Source organism: Phragmites australis, chromosome 6 (genome assembly GCF_958298935.1).
Source record: "Phragmites australis chromosome 6, lpPhrAust1.1, whole genome shotgun sequence".
NCBI lineage: Eukaryota > Viridiplantae > Streptophyta > Magnoliopsida > Poales > Poaceae > Phragmites > Phragmites australis.
The window spans coordinates 43,536,122-43,553,457 of NC_084926.1; the positions used below are offsets into that span (position 1 = coordinate 43,536,122).

Sequence of the window (17,336 nt, forward strand, 5' to 3'; positions counted from 1 at the left end):
CCGGCCGGCGAGAGGTCGCCGGGCGCTGTACGTAACATATCGTGGAGGGAAATGGAGAGCACCAGAGCACATCTGCACGGCCTGAGAGGGGAAGGAGATTGGGCTCGCTGGCGACGCGAGCGGCACAACCGCCACGTCGTCGGGATAGCCCTGGCCGGATCCACAACCGCCACGTCGTCCACTTTCAACCAGCAATGGCTGGAGCGGCGGCATGGAAACCCTAGAGAACAGCAGATACCATCAAGAATTAGTGTCCCCTAGCGAACAGCACATACCATCAAGAATTAGTGTCCCATTCAAGGTATTGTGATGTCATCTCATCAGGAATCTAAGAGTTCATGATCACTTGCTGAAGAAATTCAGATACATAAATAGAATCATCACAAGGACGGATTGATTATTCAAGCACATGAGTATTGGCAATCCCAGTTTTTTGCATAGCAACGTTACTGGATCAATTCGAGTCTAAGTTCGATCAGGCCTTTATTTTCAGATAAAATCAACTCTGAATTCAGAGTTTCAGACAGCAGAAACCGTATCCAATTGCGCGCCACCAAACCGCGGAGGCGCTAACTGAAGGAAGCATCAGTGCATCAGGTCATAGTGAGAGGAGGAGCTGTCATATGGGGGAGGCTTCGGGAGCTGGAGTTCGTGCACCATGGCGCTGCCGTTATCAAAAGCCTGAAAATGCGCCTGATGACCGACGGGCGTGCCATCCTGCCAGAGATCTGGTGATGAACCTTGCATCACAGGGTTGGAGGTGCTGGCAAGGGTGTTCAGCCCAGGGTGCAACTGAGGATGATCGTTGGCAGCACCAGCTGAATTATTTGACAGAAGAGAGAGAGCACGCTGAAGATCCGGGGTTCCGTTCGGATTGGAGACGACCCCAGAAGCTTCGACGCCTGAAAAGGGTAAAAGGTAAGACAAAAATTAGTGTTATGTTCATTGCTAATCAAAAGGTCTTCATATTACTGGAATAGACTTAGGAAGGTTGTACTTGCCACTAATGCAACTGTAATTTTTGCACGTCTTAGTTCTTTGGAAACAAGCAGGTAATTTTTCTGACAACTAAATGAAAGACGGAGTGCAATGGGAAATTCAGTTAGTCCTCTAGTTAATAGTAACGGGAACTCTATCACAGATGAACCAAGATTTTTCACAGAGGACCTGGTCCTACTGGAATTAGTTATGATCGGATCGTTCAACAGAATACCAACACTCAGGCTCCAAAGCTTGCCTGCATGTGTGACATCATAGACCACATATGTTGAGCAGCAGATGGACAATCAAGCTAGACATTAGACAATGCCATTAAGGCAATCGATCAGTTCTTTCCTGGAATCTAGACCCTAAGCCTATAGGTCATGTCTTATGTGGACGACACTAGTTCGTGACCTACTGATTAACCCAGCAATATGAGAAAACGAAAGACATTTTGGCAGTTGCAATCTATTTCACAACGTACCAAATCTAGCCAACCATGATATATACCACCCACCATACACAAAGGTCACTACAAACTTTCCTAGGTACCAATTATACGAGAGTGGGGTCTGGAAAGTTAGTTTAGTGTCCTGTGGCCTGTGGCCATATTTGATTTCTGAAGAGTTGACTCAAGGTTTATGTGGCAGCCACTAGAGGATGGTGACATCTCTGCTAAACTAGATGAACTTTAGATGAGATTGCATATCCTTGCTGCCTCAACACTTGCAAAAACATATATGGTCCACTAGTACATTCAATTCTAGAGCAAAAAAGTGCAATCATGTTGCACGAAGCTAGTGAAAAGACAAGAATGAGATTACTCAAATAATCAAAAATGGAAAGTGATTGTCATCCCCTAGCCAAGATAAAACATGAAGAAGAATGTGGCTTGGCTATTAGGTTCTCATATCGCCCCTTGCAAAGAAAGGTTCTCGTATTGCAAAATATAGAAACATGCCATATACTTTTATGATGCAAACTTATATAATGAAATGATGCAGGTATTTGTCAGAAAGTTCATTAAACTTTCATGTCAAGTAGTAGCAAATTGTGTTAGCTAACAACTTAATAGCTTCAAAGAAGCAGTAATGCACTAAGGCACAGCTATAACGTAGAAGAATCATCCAAAAGATAAAGTTCTATGAAATGGTTCCTAGAATAATAATTCTATATAGGTGCATCTATCAGTGAATTTTCCTAGTTAGGATTTTTCTGGAAAAGAAAAACAGTTTCTTGCAAGTGAAGGACCATACCTTACTAATATTGTAACAGTTTATGATAGAGAGGAAAAAGCTACCTTGATTAAGGACCTTTGCACTACTTCCCTTGAAAGCCATGAACCCATCAAAATCATGATGTGCACCATGTGGCATAATGTTGTTGTTCCACACCTGGGGGCTTGATATATGCATCCCATCAACACCTGCAGCTCTCGTTGGCCTTAACCAAGGAGCTTTTGTTTCTGCAAATTTGAAGCCTCCTTCTGAGTTATCCCATGAAGAATTTGCACAGCTTCTCATTTGACCACAACGAGCTTGACCAAATAGAAGACTTGTATGTTGTCTTGCATCTGTTTAAGACCACCATGACAGTCTCAGCACTAAAGCTAAACAGATTCAGCAAGAGAATAAATTATTTGCTTATTCAAGTTAAAGCTGCTATCGTACAAAGTATCAACAATATAGTGGACTCAACATGCATTTGTAGATATTTGAATTAATGTTTACTCAGATACTTAACAGCTTCCTAGTGTCTCCAAACTCCAATCATCACAAATTGCACACCTCAGATGGAATTCATAAATTACGGGTATTCATAACACCTCAAAAATTATGACACTAAGTGAATAAACAAACAAGGAACAACTTCAGACACAAAATATTGCACTTTGTACTCCTAAATTTTAGCACCATTTAGTTGTGAGTGTACATGAAAAAGGCAAGATTTTTAAACAGAACAGCTGCTAGAAGAACAATAATTAATGCATTTGTTTCCCAAAACCATAACACAACCAAAGGCATAGCAGTATAGCACTACCATAAAACATTGCGGAGAACCTAGATGAACCGAAAGAAATTGCTTCAGCCTGTGGCTTCCGTCTGCGGGCATTGTGGTCATTGAGGCGCCTGCGGCAGCTTCGTTTTTTCTGGTCAAACTCAGTTAAAGCATGGAACCTGCAAGACATTGGAGAGTCAACAAAGAAAAAGGATCATATTAGAACATTCTTCCTTCCTTTTCCTTAAGTATGCCATGACAAGGAATCCAATAAAACAAATAGAGAATATGTTGTTCTGCAGAAATTGGTGCTCAATTTACAAGCTAAAGCAACTCACCGGCTACACTGTTGACAAAAGCGTCGCTCCAGACCAGCAACAACAACCTTGGGAGCCTTAGAATGAGCTTCACAGACTCTGTGCTTTCGATGGTAATCTTTAGCAGAAGAAAGATCAATCTTGCATCCTTCAACTTGACAGTATGAGTTCTGTGCGCTTTGAGCCACCTTTGCCTTCTTTGCCGAAGCAGCAGTAGGAATCACTGCTCTCGAATCCGATGGTGAATTCTTGACACTCTGCCCTCCACATACATCTTCAAAATAGGTTCTCTTGCCAAGTTTCAGGCAAATCACCGGCTCTCCACTGCTGACGGCTATCACAGATGATGAAGTTCCAGCATCATCAACTTTACCCAAATCAGTACTCTTGTTGGTGTTCTTGCCAGCCACTTTGACAGGTGCAAAATTGAGCTCCACGTTGTTCCCCACTTTGGGTGAAGAATCAATTGACGCAGATATGGAACTCTTGGATGAACCATACCCCATCTCCGAGCTGGAAGAGAAAGTACCACAGGAAGAATGCTGTGATTCATGCCTTGTGGCCTCAACACCAAATTTCGGTTCAGCCTGCGGCAAAATCTTGGGGTTCTCATTTGCACTTGTACCTATAGGCGGCAGATTCTCCCAATCCCACAGCACGGAGCCCTTTTGGTTCCAGTCCATCCCAAAAGAACCCATGCCAGAATTGAAGATCTCAACTGCTGCTCCTTTTTTATACGTCAACTGCTGCTCCTACTCGTATGTCAAAGCAGCTACCTTTGAAGCAACAAAATGGAAGAGTGAAGCAGGTTAGAAACAAAGAATATTCGGCATATGAGAGTTGCAGAAATTGGACAGATTTGCAGCAACATATCTGAGCACTCAACTATACATCATTGATCACAGAGAAGTACACAAGGTGCTATCAGCGGATGCCATGTGCCAGAGAGAATGCAGAGTAGTTCAACTTTTACTAGGGGCATCACGAAAGGCAAGAACAGCACCACCATCATTCTAGCATCAAGAAAGGCAAAAACACAAGTACATCAAGGTGTAAAAGACCAAGTACCTCCCACTTCCTTTCTCCCAGAAAAAGGAATACACAAGAGATTCCTCCCCCTGGAAAACCTTCTTCTCAATCTGCAGCAGCACACAGACCATGGAGCTCAACTGATCCTGTGTACCGAGGCGGGGGACGGCGGCGCACCGATCAATTGGGAACAGGAGGATCAGCCTCACTGGAGCACAAGCTTGGCCACTAGCTCCCCCTCAACCTCATCTCGCGCTTCCTGAGATCTGTACCATATCCCTCTTCTCCCCTTAACCTGGAAACCACAGCATCAACCACCCCAGTGCTGGACCCTACACATCATCACAACAACCCCCAATTTTACTTCCTCCAGTCTTTCAGGTTTCACCACCAAGAACTACCTCAAGATTCCAATTTTTTAACTTCTAGTTACCACTGCCATAGCTGGAGATCAAGAGCCTATACCACATCGAGCCAGATGTTTTTTTGTAGGGCACAAAGAAAAGCCTTTCAAAAAAGAAACTTCTAGCCCTCCTGGGGGGAGAAGAACTACACCTCCTCATACTGTATGTGAAATGTGAAATCAAGAATCTCACCTCCTTTTCCCTGAAGAATCTCTTTCTGGTTGAAATTCTTCTAACCGGCCAGCACTGGGGAAACGAGGGCCTCAAACACCAAAAGACATGGAAGGAAAGCGATGAAAGCAACCAGACGAGAAAGACAAGACCCCCAATAATCCAGCACACACAATATGGCCAACTTTTTCCATCTCTCTCTATCTCTATCTGCCCCCACCTGGGCCTGAAGCGATGAACAGAAAGTGTCGAGATGCGAGAGGGGCCACAAGTGGATGGCTGCCTTCTCACACAACAACCAAGTCACATGCCCCTCCCTTACACCCCAACAGAGCTCACTAGTGACTGTTACTACTGCTGCAACAACCACTACTGCTACTGATCTTGCAGTTACTACGGCCACTGCACTGCTAGTACTTCTGTTACACTCCGGTAGCTCCCACGCCAAAGAAGAACGGAAAGAGACACCCTTTTTGGTGTATTTCAGGGTTCAGATCAACATCTCGAACATGGCAAACTCTTGTAACCTTTTGAAGGAGAATGACCTCTCTGGATGAACACCCCAAGGCAACAGTGGCAAACATGAGTGGATCAGCAATTGCTCATGCAATAGTTCTTATCCCTCATCTCTATCTCTTTGTCTGCTACTGCACTTTTGCTCTCTTAGGCTACAACTAAAAGGTGCGGCTGCGTATGGTTGGTTGTGCTTTTTGGTGGTGCTTCTTTTGTTTGACACTGCGCTTTGATGCGATGATGACTGGAGTGGTGGTGCACTTCGTTTGAGCGTCTTTGATCCGCGTGATAAGCAGTAGAAACATGTGCTGGCACATTTCTTGGCAGCTCCAGGATTGCAAGCCTTGGTAGTTGTCATGCATTTCTTGGCTGATTAATGTTAGCGCTTAGATCAGGACCATCGAATTTCCGAAGCCACTGTCCTAGAGAGTCTAGAAAAAAAAGGTAAGATGATCCCACTGGCGAGACAAATAGTGTCGAAATTCAAAGTGCTAAATCGATCTTATTGACCATTTGACGTCAACCAAACATACCCTTAGCACCCGTCTCTGTTGTTGATTGGGATTAGTTTTGCTCTTGGATTTACCTGATGTCTCAAACACAGATATGGGATCAATGGGACGCAGAAACAAAAGTAATAACAATTTCGAGACAGTACTAGGTTGATTATTGGCTCGCAATAAATCCAGAATCTGAAACGACAACCACCATTGACAAAGTGCTGGTCTGTACGGTTGATCCCAGGTTAAGTGGATTAGTTCGGTTTGACAGCCACAGCTAGTGTCGTTGCATGGTTTCTGCAAACCACGTTTCGTCGATTTTGTATTTGCTTTTACAGTCTTGAAGAGGAAACTTATCAGTGTTCTTCGCTGCCACGATCCTGTGCATTTGCTGGTCATCGATTTTGTATTTGCTTTTACAGTCTTGAATCTGAACCACGTAAAAAAAAAAGTGATACTTAGGATATGTTTGGTTCATAGCCACACATTTGCTGAATCAAAAAATGTGATACTTAGGATATGTTTGGTTCATAGCCACACATTTGCTGAATCTAGCATATGAAAAAAAAAAGTAGTACTTAGAATCTAGCATATGTACTTGTAATCTGAACAGAAGAATATTTGTTGGCATTGCTAGTATTATAAGTCCACTTGAGCACGGATCGCTAACTGTCTCTCGTTTTAGGAGATGGTCCTGCATTTGTGTTTGTTATCATGTCGTAGTATGATTCAGCAATCACTGTCTACGTTGTAACCTTGGATCCCAGCACACATCTGGGTTCAGTTTTTGGTCATTGGGAGGGCAACGTCATCTTTTTCAATAAAGTAAGTTTTATTGAAACTTATCGTTACATTAAGATAATACAAATAAATAAGAGTTCATTTTTAATTTTTCATAGCACTGATGCACATAGCCCAAAAGGAAAAGAAGAAGACTAAAAGCAAAATAGAATAAACAAAAGAGCCGGCTCGCGATCTATGTAGTGCATCAATCCGAAGTCTATATTGTCATCCAAATTGGGTAAAAATCTCTTTAACTGCCCGTTCCATAAAAATACATACCGACATCATCATATGTTGGTGCCACTGCAACACAGCGCATGTACGGAGCAACCATGAACATGAATAAATAACATATAAAGGATAATTAATTTTCTTCTTATTAAAAACACATCATTTCTACATAGCCATAAAGCTCAACAAAAAGCAGTCACCATTACCATTATTTTGGCTTTTCATTGATTACTAATCACACCAAGCCAGTTGCTAAACATGTTTGGAACACTTCTTAGTAGGTAAAGATTAGAAGTCACTTGGATTATAAACCATGCAAATCTCGCAAAATTGACAGTAAAAAAAAAGGTGCTTAATCATCTCGTTTTTTGACAAAAGCAATATTTTTGACTACCTTGCCATTGTCTTTTTATTATATTATCTTTTGTTAGAATAACCTTTTATGAAAATATCGAAGGAAAATTTTTATTTTTAATGGAATCTTCAGTTTCCGAAGCACCTTGTTTATTCTTGGAGAACTTTTCAGTTTTGTTTAAGTTCCACCAAAATTCATTTGATATCTTAGATGAGATTGATGTCAATAATAAGATAAGGGACCATCTGAGATCTAAATCTATGTGTAGTTTAATGTGCTACAGCATGCAGTGAGCATATGCATCTCAAGCCTTAATGCTAGAATTGATCCTGAATCCTGAAATGCTCTGCTCTTTGTGATACTAATTTATCTGGCCACTCATGGACCCGACCTTGCGCATTATTTATGGTCCAATTGTCATGTGAGTGATCAGAAGAAATCTGAGTGGTTGCATTGCAGAACAATAATGGACCCGACGTGCAGAACAATAATGCTCTCCAGATTGCATTGCAGCACGCAATGGTCCTGTTGGTTTCATGCTGAAGCTGAACAGCCTCTAAAGGTTATGGCGCATGATGCAAGATGGATTACAAATGCAACTGCGAAATTCGAACTCACCACATTTGCAAAGTCTATAAAATATAAAGGTTTCTACATGAATGAACATACTAACAGCAGACATCAATTATCCTCAAAGCTGTCAGATTGTTGATCTCGAGGGGGGGGGGGGCTATTGTGAAACAAGCATCTATGAGAATGACAAGCATAGCTGGAGAAGCACAAGCAGAAGCATAAAGAGGAAGTCGCTTCTGAGCTGCTGCTGCTTCCATGAGAAGGCTGAGTCGACCTCGATCATGATACCGAATCTGCATGTTCCGGTGCTGGGGTCTTGGCCCGTGGTTGTGGCGAGGTTTGAAAACCCACAGGCCACATCATCTTGGTCATTCTTCTGGTAGTAGCTGTTGAACGCGTACGAGACATTGCCCCGTATGTCCAGCTGCCCGCACGAAGTCTTGTAACCAAGACTGGTGCAGTCTGCCAAGGAGCATGCGTAGCTCACGCTGTCTGAAATTCTTGAATCGCTAAGGCTTACGGATGGCTTCAGTACACACCACTTCTTTTCAAGGTACTTCACATTCTTTGCTCTGACAAGGCCTCGTGAATTTGCAGTCCCGAAATTCAGTTGATACTTTGGCAGGCCATCATAAGTAAAGATTCCCCAGTGGCGCTCAAAATTTCCAGGCTGTATGCTCTTCTCATCCTCGTCGATTAGACTGAACAAGTAAGCATCAACCGGCCCAGGCCTCATCGGCGTCCCTCGCCCAGATGCAATATGAGTCATGAAGCCTTGGTTGAAGCGCTGAGCAAGCTGAGCATTGGCATTCATGTCCCCGTCAGTCGGCCAACCTATCTCCCCAACAATGATTGGGAGATCTCCAAATCCATTCTTTTTCAGAGCCCATACAAGTGTGTCATGGTTTGCATCGAACATGTTCGTGTATGTCACGGAGCCGTCAATGATAGGTGACGAAGCCCCCTCAAAGAAGGCATAGTCCACAGGGAAGTTTGGGTCGCTGTAGAGACTTATGAAAGGGTAGATGTTGACAGTGAAAGCTCCACCATTGTCGCTCAGAAATTTTACAATGGTGAGCATCAGATCATGAATATCCGTACGGAAGTCCCCATCAGAAGGCTTCGTGGTTGATGACTGATAGACATCGGCATTGAGAGGGCATGTGACTTTGACTTGATTGCCCAAACCGGCCTTTATAAGTGCACTTTGTATGTTTTTTATGGCAGGAAAAGTGGTTTGCAGAAAGCTTCCATTGTATGTCTCCAGGAAAGGCTCATTCCCAACTGCAACATACCTAACAGTGGAATAGGACAAACCAAGAGGTGAGACCACAGCAACATGCAGAGGGTTAACTGAGTTAACATCAAGAAGGTATTAGTAGCAGAATGAAGTTGGATATGGGATTCAGAACATGAAGCAAAGTGCTATCTTGCAAATCATCTTTCATTTACTACATGTTGTGCAAACAGAAGTTTCATGAGTCATGACATGCAGAAAAGCTTGATATGTGCCTGATCTCCATAGCAGCTGGGAAAGAGTATCAATGACATAGTTTCTGGATTCTGTTAGTTGATTCCTAATCTGAGTTCGGGAAGGAGATTGATGTTATTCTTGATAAGCTATCAGATACTGTAGTTAGGCAAAAAGGAAGTAACCATTGTGCATGTCCCGTGTACTGCTTATGTGGCTTACTTTTGCTTTTAAAGCGCTCTGCTTGCAAGCAATGGTATTACTATGGATCAATGCAGGGGGAAGAGACCAATTTAATATGGTGCGGTGCTTGAATATGTGCAGAATATGCTGATTAACTCAAAACTTGCTACAGGCAGCACCGATACAGATACGAGTAATAATGAAAAGAAATAAAGCTTTGTGTTACTGTGATTGCTAGATGCGTAACAAGTGTACTTTGAGAATGTCAGGTTCGATGTTTTACAAGTATTTTTCCAGGTATGAATTATTTAGCAGTTTGATATATTTTATAAAGGTATTGCAGTTTGACAGGAGGAACTAGGGATGCTCCATGTCACCATGTGTGAACATCTTAAAACATAGAGAAGGGGTACAAACAATATCTAGTTAGGATATATTTTTTATGCAGAATTTTTTTAACAATGTTCACTAAAGAAATGAGTTTTCCTTCTACAACTACAGGTGACGTTCAAAAATTCTTTGAAAAACTGAACCTTCCAACTTCTGGTAGAATACTTCTATGAAATAAGTTTCTACATTTAAAGTAATAGCATGATAAGTAGGTCGTCTACCCATCAAACAGTCCACATAATCCAACGGAAAGTGAAAGGAGCAGCAAAAAGTAGTGACAGGAGAAAGGCCTGAGGTAAATTGACTAAATTATAAATGCAGAAGCTATCATGCTAGAGGGGAGGGGACAACTATGTTCCATTCAAAGAAGGAACATTAATAAAGAGGACTGGACAAAAAAAGGATGTATTTCCTCCATAGTGTAAGGTCTACATCTTTAAAGCATATCAGGAAGCAAAGCAACTGAATGCTACTGGGAATCTTCATGAATCAGGTTCATTTGAAAGCATTCCTTTCAAAAGAAAGGGTTCCATTTTCTGAGGAAAAAAAAAAGAGAACATTGGAAAGGTGGTAACAACAAGTGGTTCGCCGTTAACATCTCTATTCAAAACATGAAAACTGTTAAACTTTGTCGCATTTATGTGATTTCCAGTACAGCCAAGTGGCACCATAGGCTCCAATGCTCGGTGAAATTCTTACTAGACAAACCTAATGAAGTGACCAGCAAAGTAAATTCTTCAAAACGGTGCAGGCATTGATCTGGTGGTGCTTGTACAGATGAATGAAATGTAAAGTCCCTAATTTGCGATTGAAACTAACACACCGCCGTTTCTCACGTACAAACTACGACGTGCACCTATGCATCCAAGCAGGCTTGCAAAGCTCTAGATGCACTGCCAAAAATGCCGACCATTTCTCATGTCCATGCTACTGCATGCACTGATGCACCCATGCAGGCGCGGGAAGTGCTAAGGGTGCGTTTGGTTGCCTGCATATGGCTCAGCCTGACCCATGGGATGCATGCAGCAGGTGTTTGGTTGCCTGCATGCCACCCTGAGCCTGGCTCTTGGGATGCAAATGCATGCACTCAGCCTGACTCTGCAGATACGGGATGCAAATGTGTTTGTGCAGAGCCAGGCTCGCTGGATGCATCCTAGTGCCCAGCTAATGATATTGTTAGTGTGTGATAGTGTGTATTAAGTGATATTAATGTATTTTGAAGAATATTAAGGCTTAATAAGATAAACTAATGACTATAATAATACAATGATATAAAATAAATATCATGATAACACTTATTTGTACATTTTTCTCTCATGCAATATGCCTTCGTGTGAGCAACCAAACACCATCTGTTAAACAAATACAGGCAACCAAATAAATTGTTACTGCATGCACTCAGCCTGATAAGGTGAGCTTGGCTCACAGATACGGGTCAGGCTCAAGCATGCGAGCAACCAAACGCCCCTGCGAAAAAAGCCAACTGATTCTCGTGCGCGGAGATGATGAGTGACTATTTTGCAAGTCAAACATTCAACCAGCTATGAGCTTCAATCATTCGCCACCAATCCAGAAAAATCGAGTGTAGTACGATAATAATCTTATTTCCCTATTATTCTAGACTCACAGTTCATCCAAGATCATTAGGACTGAAATTTCACACTCCAACTAGCACTAGCTACCAAGCATCAGTACCTTGAGCTGAAGAACAGTAACAGTAATCAGAAGCTGTGAAGGCACAGAAGCAAATACCTGATATTGACGCCGTCGTTGAGGAAGTTGGAGACATTCTTGTCGACCCATTTCTCGGCGGACTTCATGCTGGTCGCCATCGTCAGCAGCAAGTCGTTGGGGATGCCGACCATCACCTCCAGCCCGCTCTTCTTGAGCGCGTTCATGGTGCCCTCCTCGGCGTCGAAAAGCTTCGCTTTCTGGAACCCATTGTCCTTGAGCATCTGCACCACCGTGTCCGGCGGCAGTGGGTGGCTCGCCTGCGTGCCCCAGTTCGCCCCAATCGCGCCGACGCCGCTCGCCGCGAAGCACAGCCAAGAAACCAGCGCCACGGCCACCGCCGCCGCTCCATGCCCGGACCAGGAACCCATGGCTTACTCCAGCTCCAAGCTCCGAATCTTGGGGTATTTTTTGGTGGATTCCTTTGCTTTGCTCGAAGAACCCTCAAGCTCGGATCTTGGAAATGATCAGACGAAGAAGAAATCTTGGAAACCGGCAAGAGCAAAGCTCCAAAAACACCAGAAAATAATCTTATTCTTGAGCTACAAGAGCCTCAATAAAAAGTTGAAATCTTTGCTGGAAAGAGGTGCAAGGGGCCAGAGCTCCAAGAGGACAGTGTTTCCTAACAACACCAGAATTTTTGAACTATTAAAACTCGAAAGATCAAATCTTTGGGCATAAATGAAGTCCAGCCAAACTCCACCTACAGTAGACCAGGAAAGGGGATTTCCCGTGATAGCAAAATGCAGATGTTCACATGACAGGGGGAGCATCACAGAACAGGGGGAGCATCGATGGCATGCAAGCCCCCAAGGTGTCAGTAAATTGGCTGGTGAGGACAGAAGGAGGCAGATAGATAGGAATAAAGAACACTGCCGAAGTTGGCTCCAAAACAAACAAAGGGGATAAAACAGGAGGAGCTTTTTAAGTTTCCAGTGTCCAGGATTTGCAAGGGTAAAAAAAAGGGGGAAATGTAAAAAAAAACCAAAAGTCATTTGGATTTTAACTTTTTTAAAAAAAATTATTTTGTTGAAAAAACTTCTAAAGGTTTGGTTTTGTTGCAAAAACACCCCCAAAAATTCAAAAAAAATATTTAAAAAATCACAAAAAAATTCTAAAAAAACTAGAGACAATTGTAAGACCTTTTGTGAAATTTGTTTTTAAAAATAATATCCTTTGCATCATATTTCATGGTGAGTAAGTTTGAAAAAAAACGTGCAGCTCATTTATTAATTCGAGTTAAATGCATAGTTAATTATTTACTAATCCAAAAATCACGAAACAAATTGTTTTAGTCTTCTTACATGATCCTCTATCTTCTAAAAATACATAAAATCTTGAAATAGTTATCGTAACGTGCAGGATTGAGTAAATATATTGCAGATAGATTAATTCATAACTAAACCATAACACCCTCAAAATTAGTAAAACTATTTTTATTAGTTTACTTAAATAATTATTTGTGTAAGAAAAAATAATGGTAGACATGACAAAGTTAAAATAACATGAGTTAATAAATGAGCTGTAAATTTTTCTTTTTTTTCCAAACTTCCTCTTCATGAAATATAATGCAAAGGATATTATTTTTTAAAACAAATTTCACAGAAAGATCTTAGAATTTTCTCTAGTTTTTTTAGATTTTTGTTGTGATTTTTTATTTTTTTTAAATTGTTGGGGTTTTTTTGCAACAAAATCAAATTTTTGGGGATTTTTTTAACAAAAACAGTTTTTAGGGGTGAAAGTCAAAATCAAGTGACTTTTAGGGGTTTGTATTTTTCCCCGTGAAAAAAAGACCAAGAGAAGATTTGATTTGAGCCGAGGATTGATCAAAAAGGTGAGAGCTGGTGAAATGAAAAAGGAGTGTTTGATCTAATCTAGCATAGTGAAATAGTACCTCCAAGAACCTAGAAAGGTGACGACATACAGGCATAGGGAAACTACAGATCACCTTGAATTTAGCCTGATCTTTAAATTTTATCCTAAACTATAAAACAAAATATATTTTATCTTAAACTTTATAATACTACTTAAATATCATCTTAGTTGGTTTTAAAAGGTGGTTTTACATATACGATGGATATGCTAACATGGCTGATTTGGTTCAGTTCGCTATCCATCTCACGGAAACGTGGCAACATAGATCCTGGCGGTAGCCCGTATTGGTTCAATTGGACGTCGAATGATGATAAAACAACATGATCTAGTCAATACAAAATAACTTGAAAACAAAAGAAGAATAAAAACAAGATTAAGTGACCTGTAGTACAAACTCTGGCGACATCCCATGTTAGTTTAACCAGACGTCAAATGATTATGACGCAATATGATCAAGTCAATATATGATAAAACCACTTGAAAAAAAGAAGAATAAAAACAAGATTAAGTGACATGTAGCACAGATTTTGGCGGCAACCTATATTAGCTTAACTAGACGTTAAATGATGATGATGCAATATGATCGAGTTAATATATGATAAAACCACTTGAAAAAAAGAAGAATAAAAATAAGATTAAGTAACATGTCAGTTTGTATGACTTAACCACCGATGCAGACTTGTAACATAGACAAAATCACTCTCCAAAATCGGTTATGATATTATATGAGTGATATTATAAAATTCAGTGTGAAAATATCTAATTTCATAGTTCAGTGTAAAATTTAAGTGATATTGTAAAGTTTAAAGTAAAATATATCTGGATTTATAATTTAAAGTAAAATATATCTGGATTTATAATTTAAAGTAAAATATATCTGGCTTTATAATTTAAAGTAAAATTTGAAAATCAGATATGTAGTTTTCCCTACAGGCATATAGACTTAAAAAAACATATAGGCATATAGCACCCAGCTCACACGCTGCAGCTGCAAGGATTGACAGCACCAGCCAGCACAGAGTGATGAGTGACAGACTGAGGTTGAGGGAGATGATGTTGGTGCTGATGTTCTGCGAGACTAAATAAATGAAAAAGATATTCCTCACCGAGCATGCCAATCCAAGATATTTGCACTGTTTGTGCAGAGAGGCTGAGATTTAAAGTCCAAGAGAAAGAAAATAAAGTAGTACAGAAAAAGGCTACGATATTCCCCACTTCTCTCCTTTAAAAAGTCCCTAAAATACATTGGAAATCCGCCCCCGGATCGTTCGCGCATGTTGCCGCTGCTGTCGGTTTTTATTTCTCTTTTTACTTGTCTGTTTGCTACAGCTCACACTGAGACTAGACCATTAAAGTAAACAAACGCCTTGCTAACCGCTCTAGCAAACCGATTAGAAAGTGAACAAAGTAACGAGGACAGATGGTGCATCGATAGTGACAAGAATCTGTCAAGGTGTCAGGTACGGCGCCTCATTGGACACACGTCATCATGGGCCAAGGCAGACCATAATGAGGGCCCTGCCCTAGAAAAGCAAATTTTTAGATCCTATTTTATATAAAAGATCACCTTACATGCCTTTTCTTCAGTATAACTATTAAATCATAGATGAATAATATAAATAGAATCTTATAAGAATCTTTTAATCATATCCTATAAAATTTACTTAGGTCCTATTTATTTCCTGCTTTTGCTTCTGCTACTGGCAGAAGACAGAAGCCAGAAACTAGAATAAATAGGGTTCTGGAGAAATGGCTTCTAGATAAGCCAGAAGTTTGCTTCTGAGAAAAATGAACTAAAGCTGAGAAGCTCGCTGAGATATGCTTTTTTGAGAAGCTATGTACTGAGAAGCCAAAAATTTATTGTAGAAGCCAACAACTTATTTCCAAAAGTAGCTTTTCAGACAAACAAAAAACATAACTTTTCAGAAAAACTCAAAAACAGAAGCTCAAACAAATAGACAACTCTGCTCTCTGTCCCTGTGAGAATGTGAGAGCATCTCAAGAGTCATTCTATTTTACTTTCCATCTCATCCTCCGTCTATTTTCTTTTAAAAAAATAGTCACTAAAAGACTCACCATCCGGCACATTATTTTGCCGGACATGTCATTCACATCCTCACACATAAGAAAAAGTCTCCAAAAGAGACTCCATCCGGCACATTATTTTGCCGGACACGCCATTCACATCCTCACACACGAAAAATAGTCTTCCAAAGACTCTCCATCTAGCACATTATTTTGCCGGACATGTCATTTACATCCTCACACATGAAAAAAAAAATTCCAAAAGAGATTCCATCCGGCACATTATTTTGCCGGACACGCCATTCACATCCTCACACACGAAAAATAGTCTCCAAAAGACTCTCCATCCGGCACATTATTTTGTCGGACACGCCATTCACATCCTCACACACACTCATATGTGACGCGCGTCTTTGTCCCACGCCATCCTCGTGTAGAGAGACTATAGAAGCTAGCTAGCTTTTGCTTCACATCTTTATTTCTTTTCTTGTCTTCCATAAATTTAAAAAGTAACTTTATAGAACTTCTAAAATCACATAAATTTTTTATTAATAGAATAAATAACAAAGAATCTATTTTAACTAGTTTCTACTAAAAATCTCTTACAAATTTTAAATAAAAATTCTCTAAATTTGAGTAATTTTGTACTTTCCTTGAATTTTTACAGCATAAATTTAATTCTCAAAAATCAGAAAAAATAATGAATATTCATATAAACTAATGTACTAATTTTTAAAATTATTGTTAGTTATGAATACTATTAAAAATAGGAGTGAGAATATTGAGAGTGAAATCTGAATGTATTGTTAAAGTGGTGGAGTAATATAAAGATAATCTTTATAGATGATAATTTATATGGAAATATGAATGATGTATTATAGATGATCTGTTGAAGGTGTGAGACTACTCCCAATAAAGATATTCATCGGTATCGTCAAATACCGTCAAATGAGATCATCGTAACATCACAGACAGTCTGTCATGATTGAAAGCAAGGGGAGTCAACAACTGATTTACCCCACTATTGACAAACCTTCCCTTGAAAGAGAAGGTAAGCTTCCCTTGCGAACGAAGTGTGATCTCAATCTAGTCCAGGAGGTGCGCATGCATAAGACTGAAGAAGGAGCTGGTGGAGTGCCTTTCTTCAGATCTGTTCAGGAACTATTTTTGGAACATATGATGTTGAAACATGATTACTTTTGCTAGAAAGGGTGTCCCGGCTGTGCATATTAGTACTGCTGGAAGTCCTGCAAACTGTTTTTGGTCCCTGTAAATATGTGCTGCCCATTGTACAGGTGTTTTGGGGAAAACTTGCTGGACCAAGAAGTATTTTGTACTAAGAGGCAATCAGCTGCACTTAACCTGTTAGCTTCATGATGTGAAATCCTGTATATATGATGCAAATTGTAGTCTAATCATCTAGCTATTTCGTTGATTTGCAAAACTAGAAGCAAGAAATTTTGGAGTTCGACAGGCTTTGCTGCAGTTACAGGTAGAGGTAGAGATGTTGCCCAGGTGAAGAGGAAACTTGTTCAGTGCGCATGGACCTGTGACCGGTTCTGCCTTGACAGCGGCTGCTGCTCCATGTAGGCGTGGTGAACGAAGACTGCAGGTGGCGTGTGTGGCTTCTCTTGTCGCCCTAGCATTTCCTCTGTTTTTTTAATACGGTTTGCATTTTTTTTTGTTGATGGACGGTAGGCCATACTAGGGGCAAAATCGGTAATAAAATCTTGGGAAGCGCGTATAGCCAAATATTTGTAATAATACAAAGTGGTCAAAGCTAGGGACTCCTCGTCGCAGTCAATG

At 40.6% G+C, this 17,336-nt stretch overlaps 2 protein-coding genes across 6 annotated transcripts; both read right to left on the reverse strand.

The window, feature by feature from the left end:
• Positions 1 to 364: 364 nt before the first annotated feature.
• LOC133922689 (squamosa promoter-binding-like protein 3) lies at positions 365 to 5,191 on the reverse strand. Of its 5 annotated transcripts, none has more exons than XM_062368118.1 (6): positions 4,922 to 5,191; positions 4,365 to 4,657; positions 3,318 to 4,072; positions 3,022 to 3,158; positions 2,282 to 2,554; positions 365 to 902 (listed from the first exon to the last, which is right to left on the reverse strand). In XM_062368118.1, exons 3-6 carry the CDS (start codon positions 3,992 to 3,994, stop codon positions 586 to 588), a joined length of 1,404 nt encoding a protein of 467 aa, XP_062224102.1. In that variant the 5' UTR covers positions 3,995 to 4,072; positions 4,365 to 4,657; positions 4,922 to 5,191; the 3' UTR covers positions 365 to 585. The 5 variants fall into 5 exon arrangements, with proteins under 5 accessions (XP_062224102.1, XP_062224103.1, XP_062224104.1 ...); XM_062368119.1 differs by having other exon boundaries at positions 4,365 to 4,769; XM_062368120.1 differs by adding an exon at positions 4,183 to 4,268 and having other exon boundaries at positions 4,365 to 5,191.
• A 2,631-nt stretch (positions 5,192 to 7,822) lies between these two features.
• On the reverse strand, positions 7,823 to 12,494 carry LOC133922687 (glucan endo-1,3-beta-glucosidase 6-like). Its single transcript, XM_062368117.1, has 3 exons — positions 12,338 to 12,494; positions 11,652 to 12,252; positions 7,823 to 9,150 (listed from the first exon to the last, which is right to left on the reverse strand). The coding sequence occupies exons 2-3, from the start codon at positions 11,999 to 12,001 to the stop codon at positions 8,031 to 8,033; spliced, it is 1,470 nt and encodes a 489-aa protein (XP_062224101.1). The 5' UTR covers positions 12,002 to 12,252; positions 12,338 to 12,494; the 3' UTR covers positions 7,823 to 8,030.
• Between the last annotated feature and the right edge of the window lie 4,842 nt (positions 12,495 to 17,336).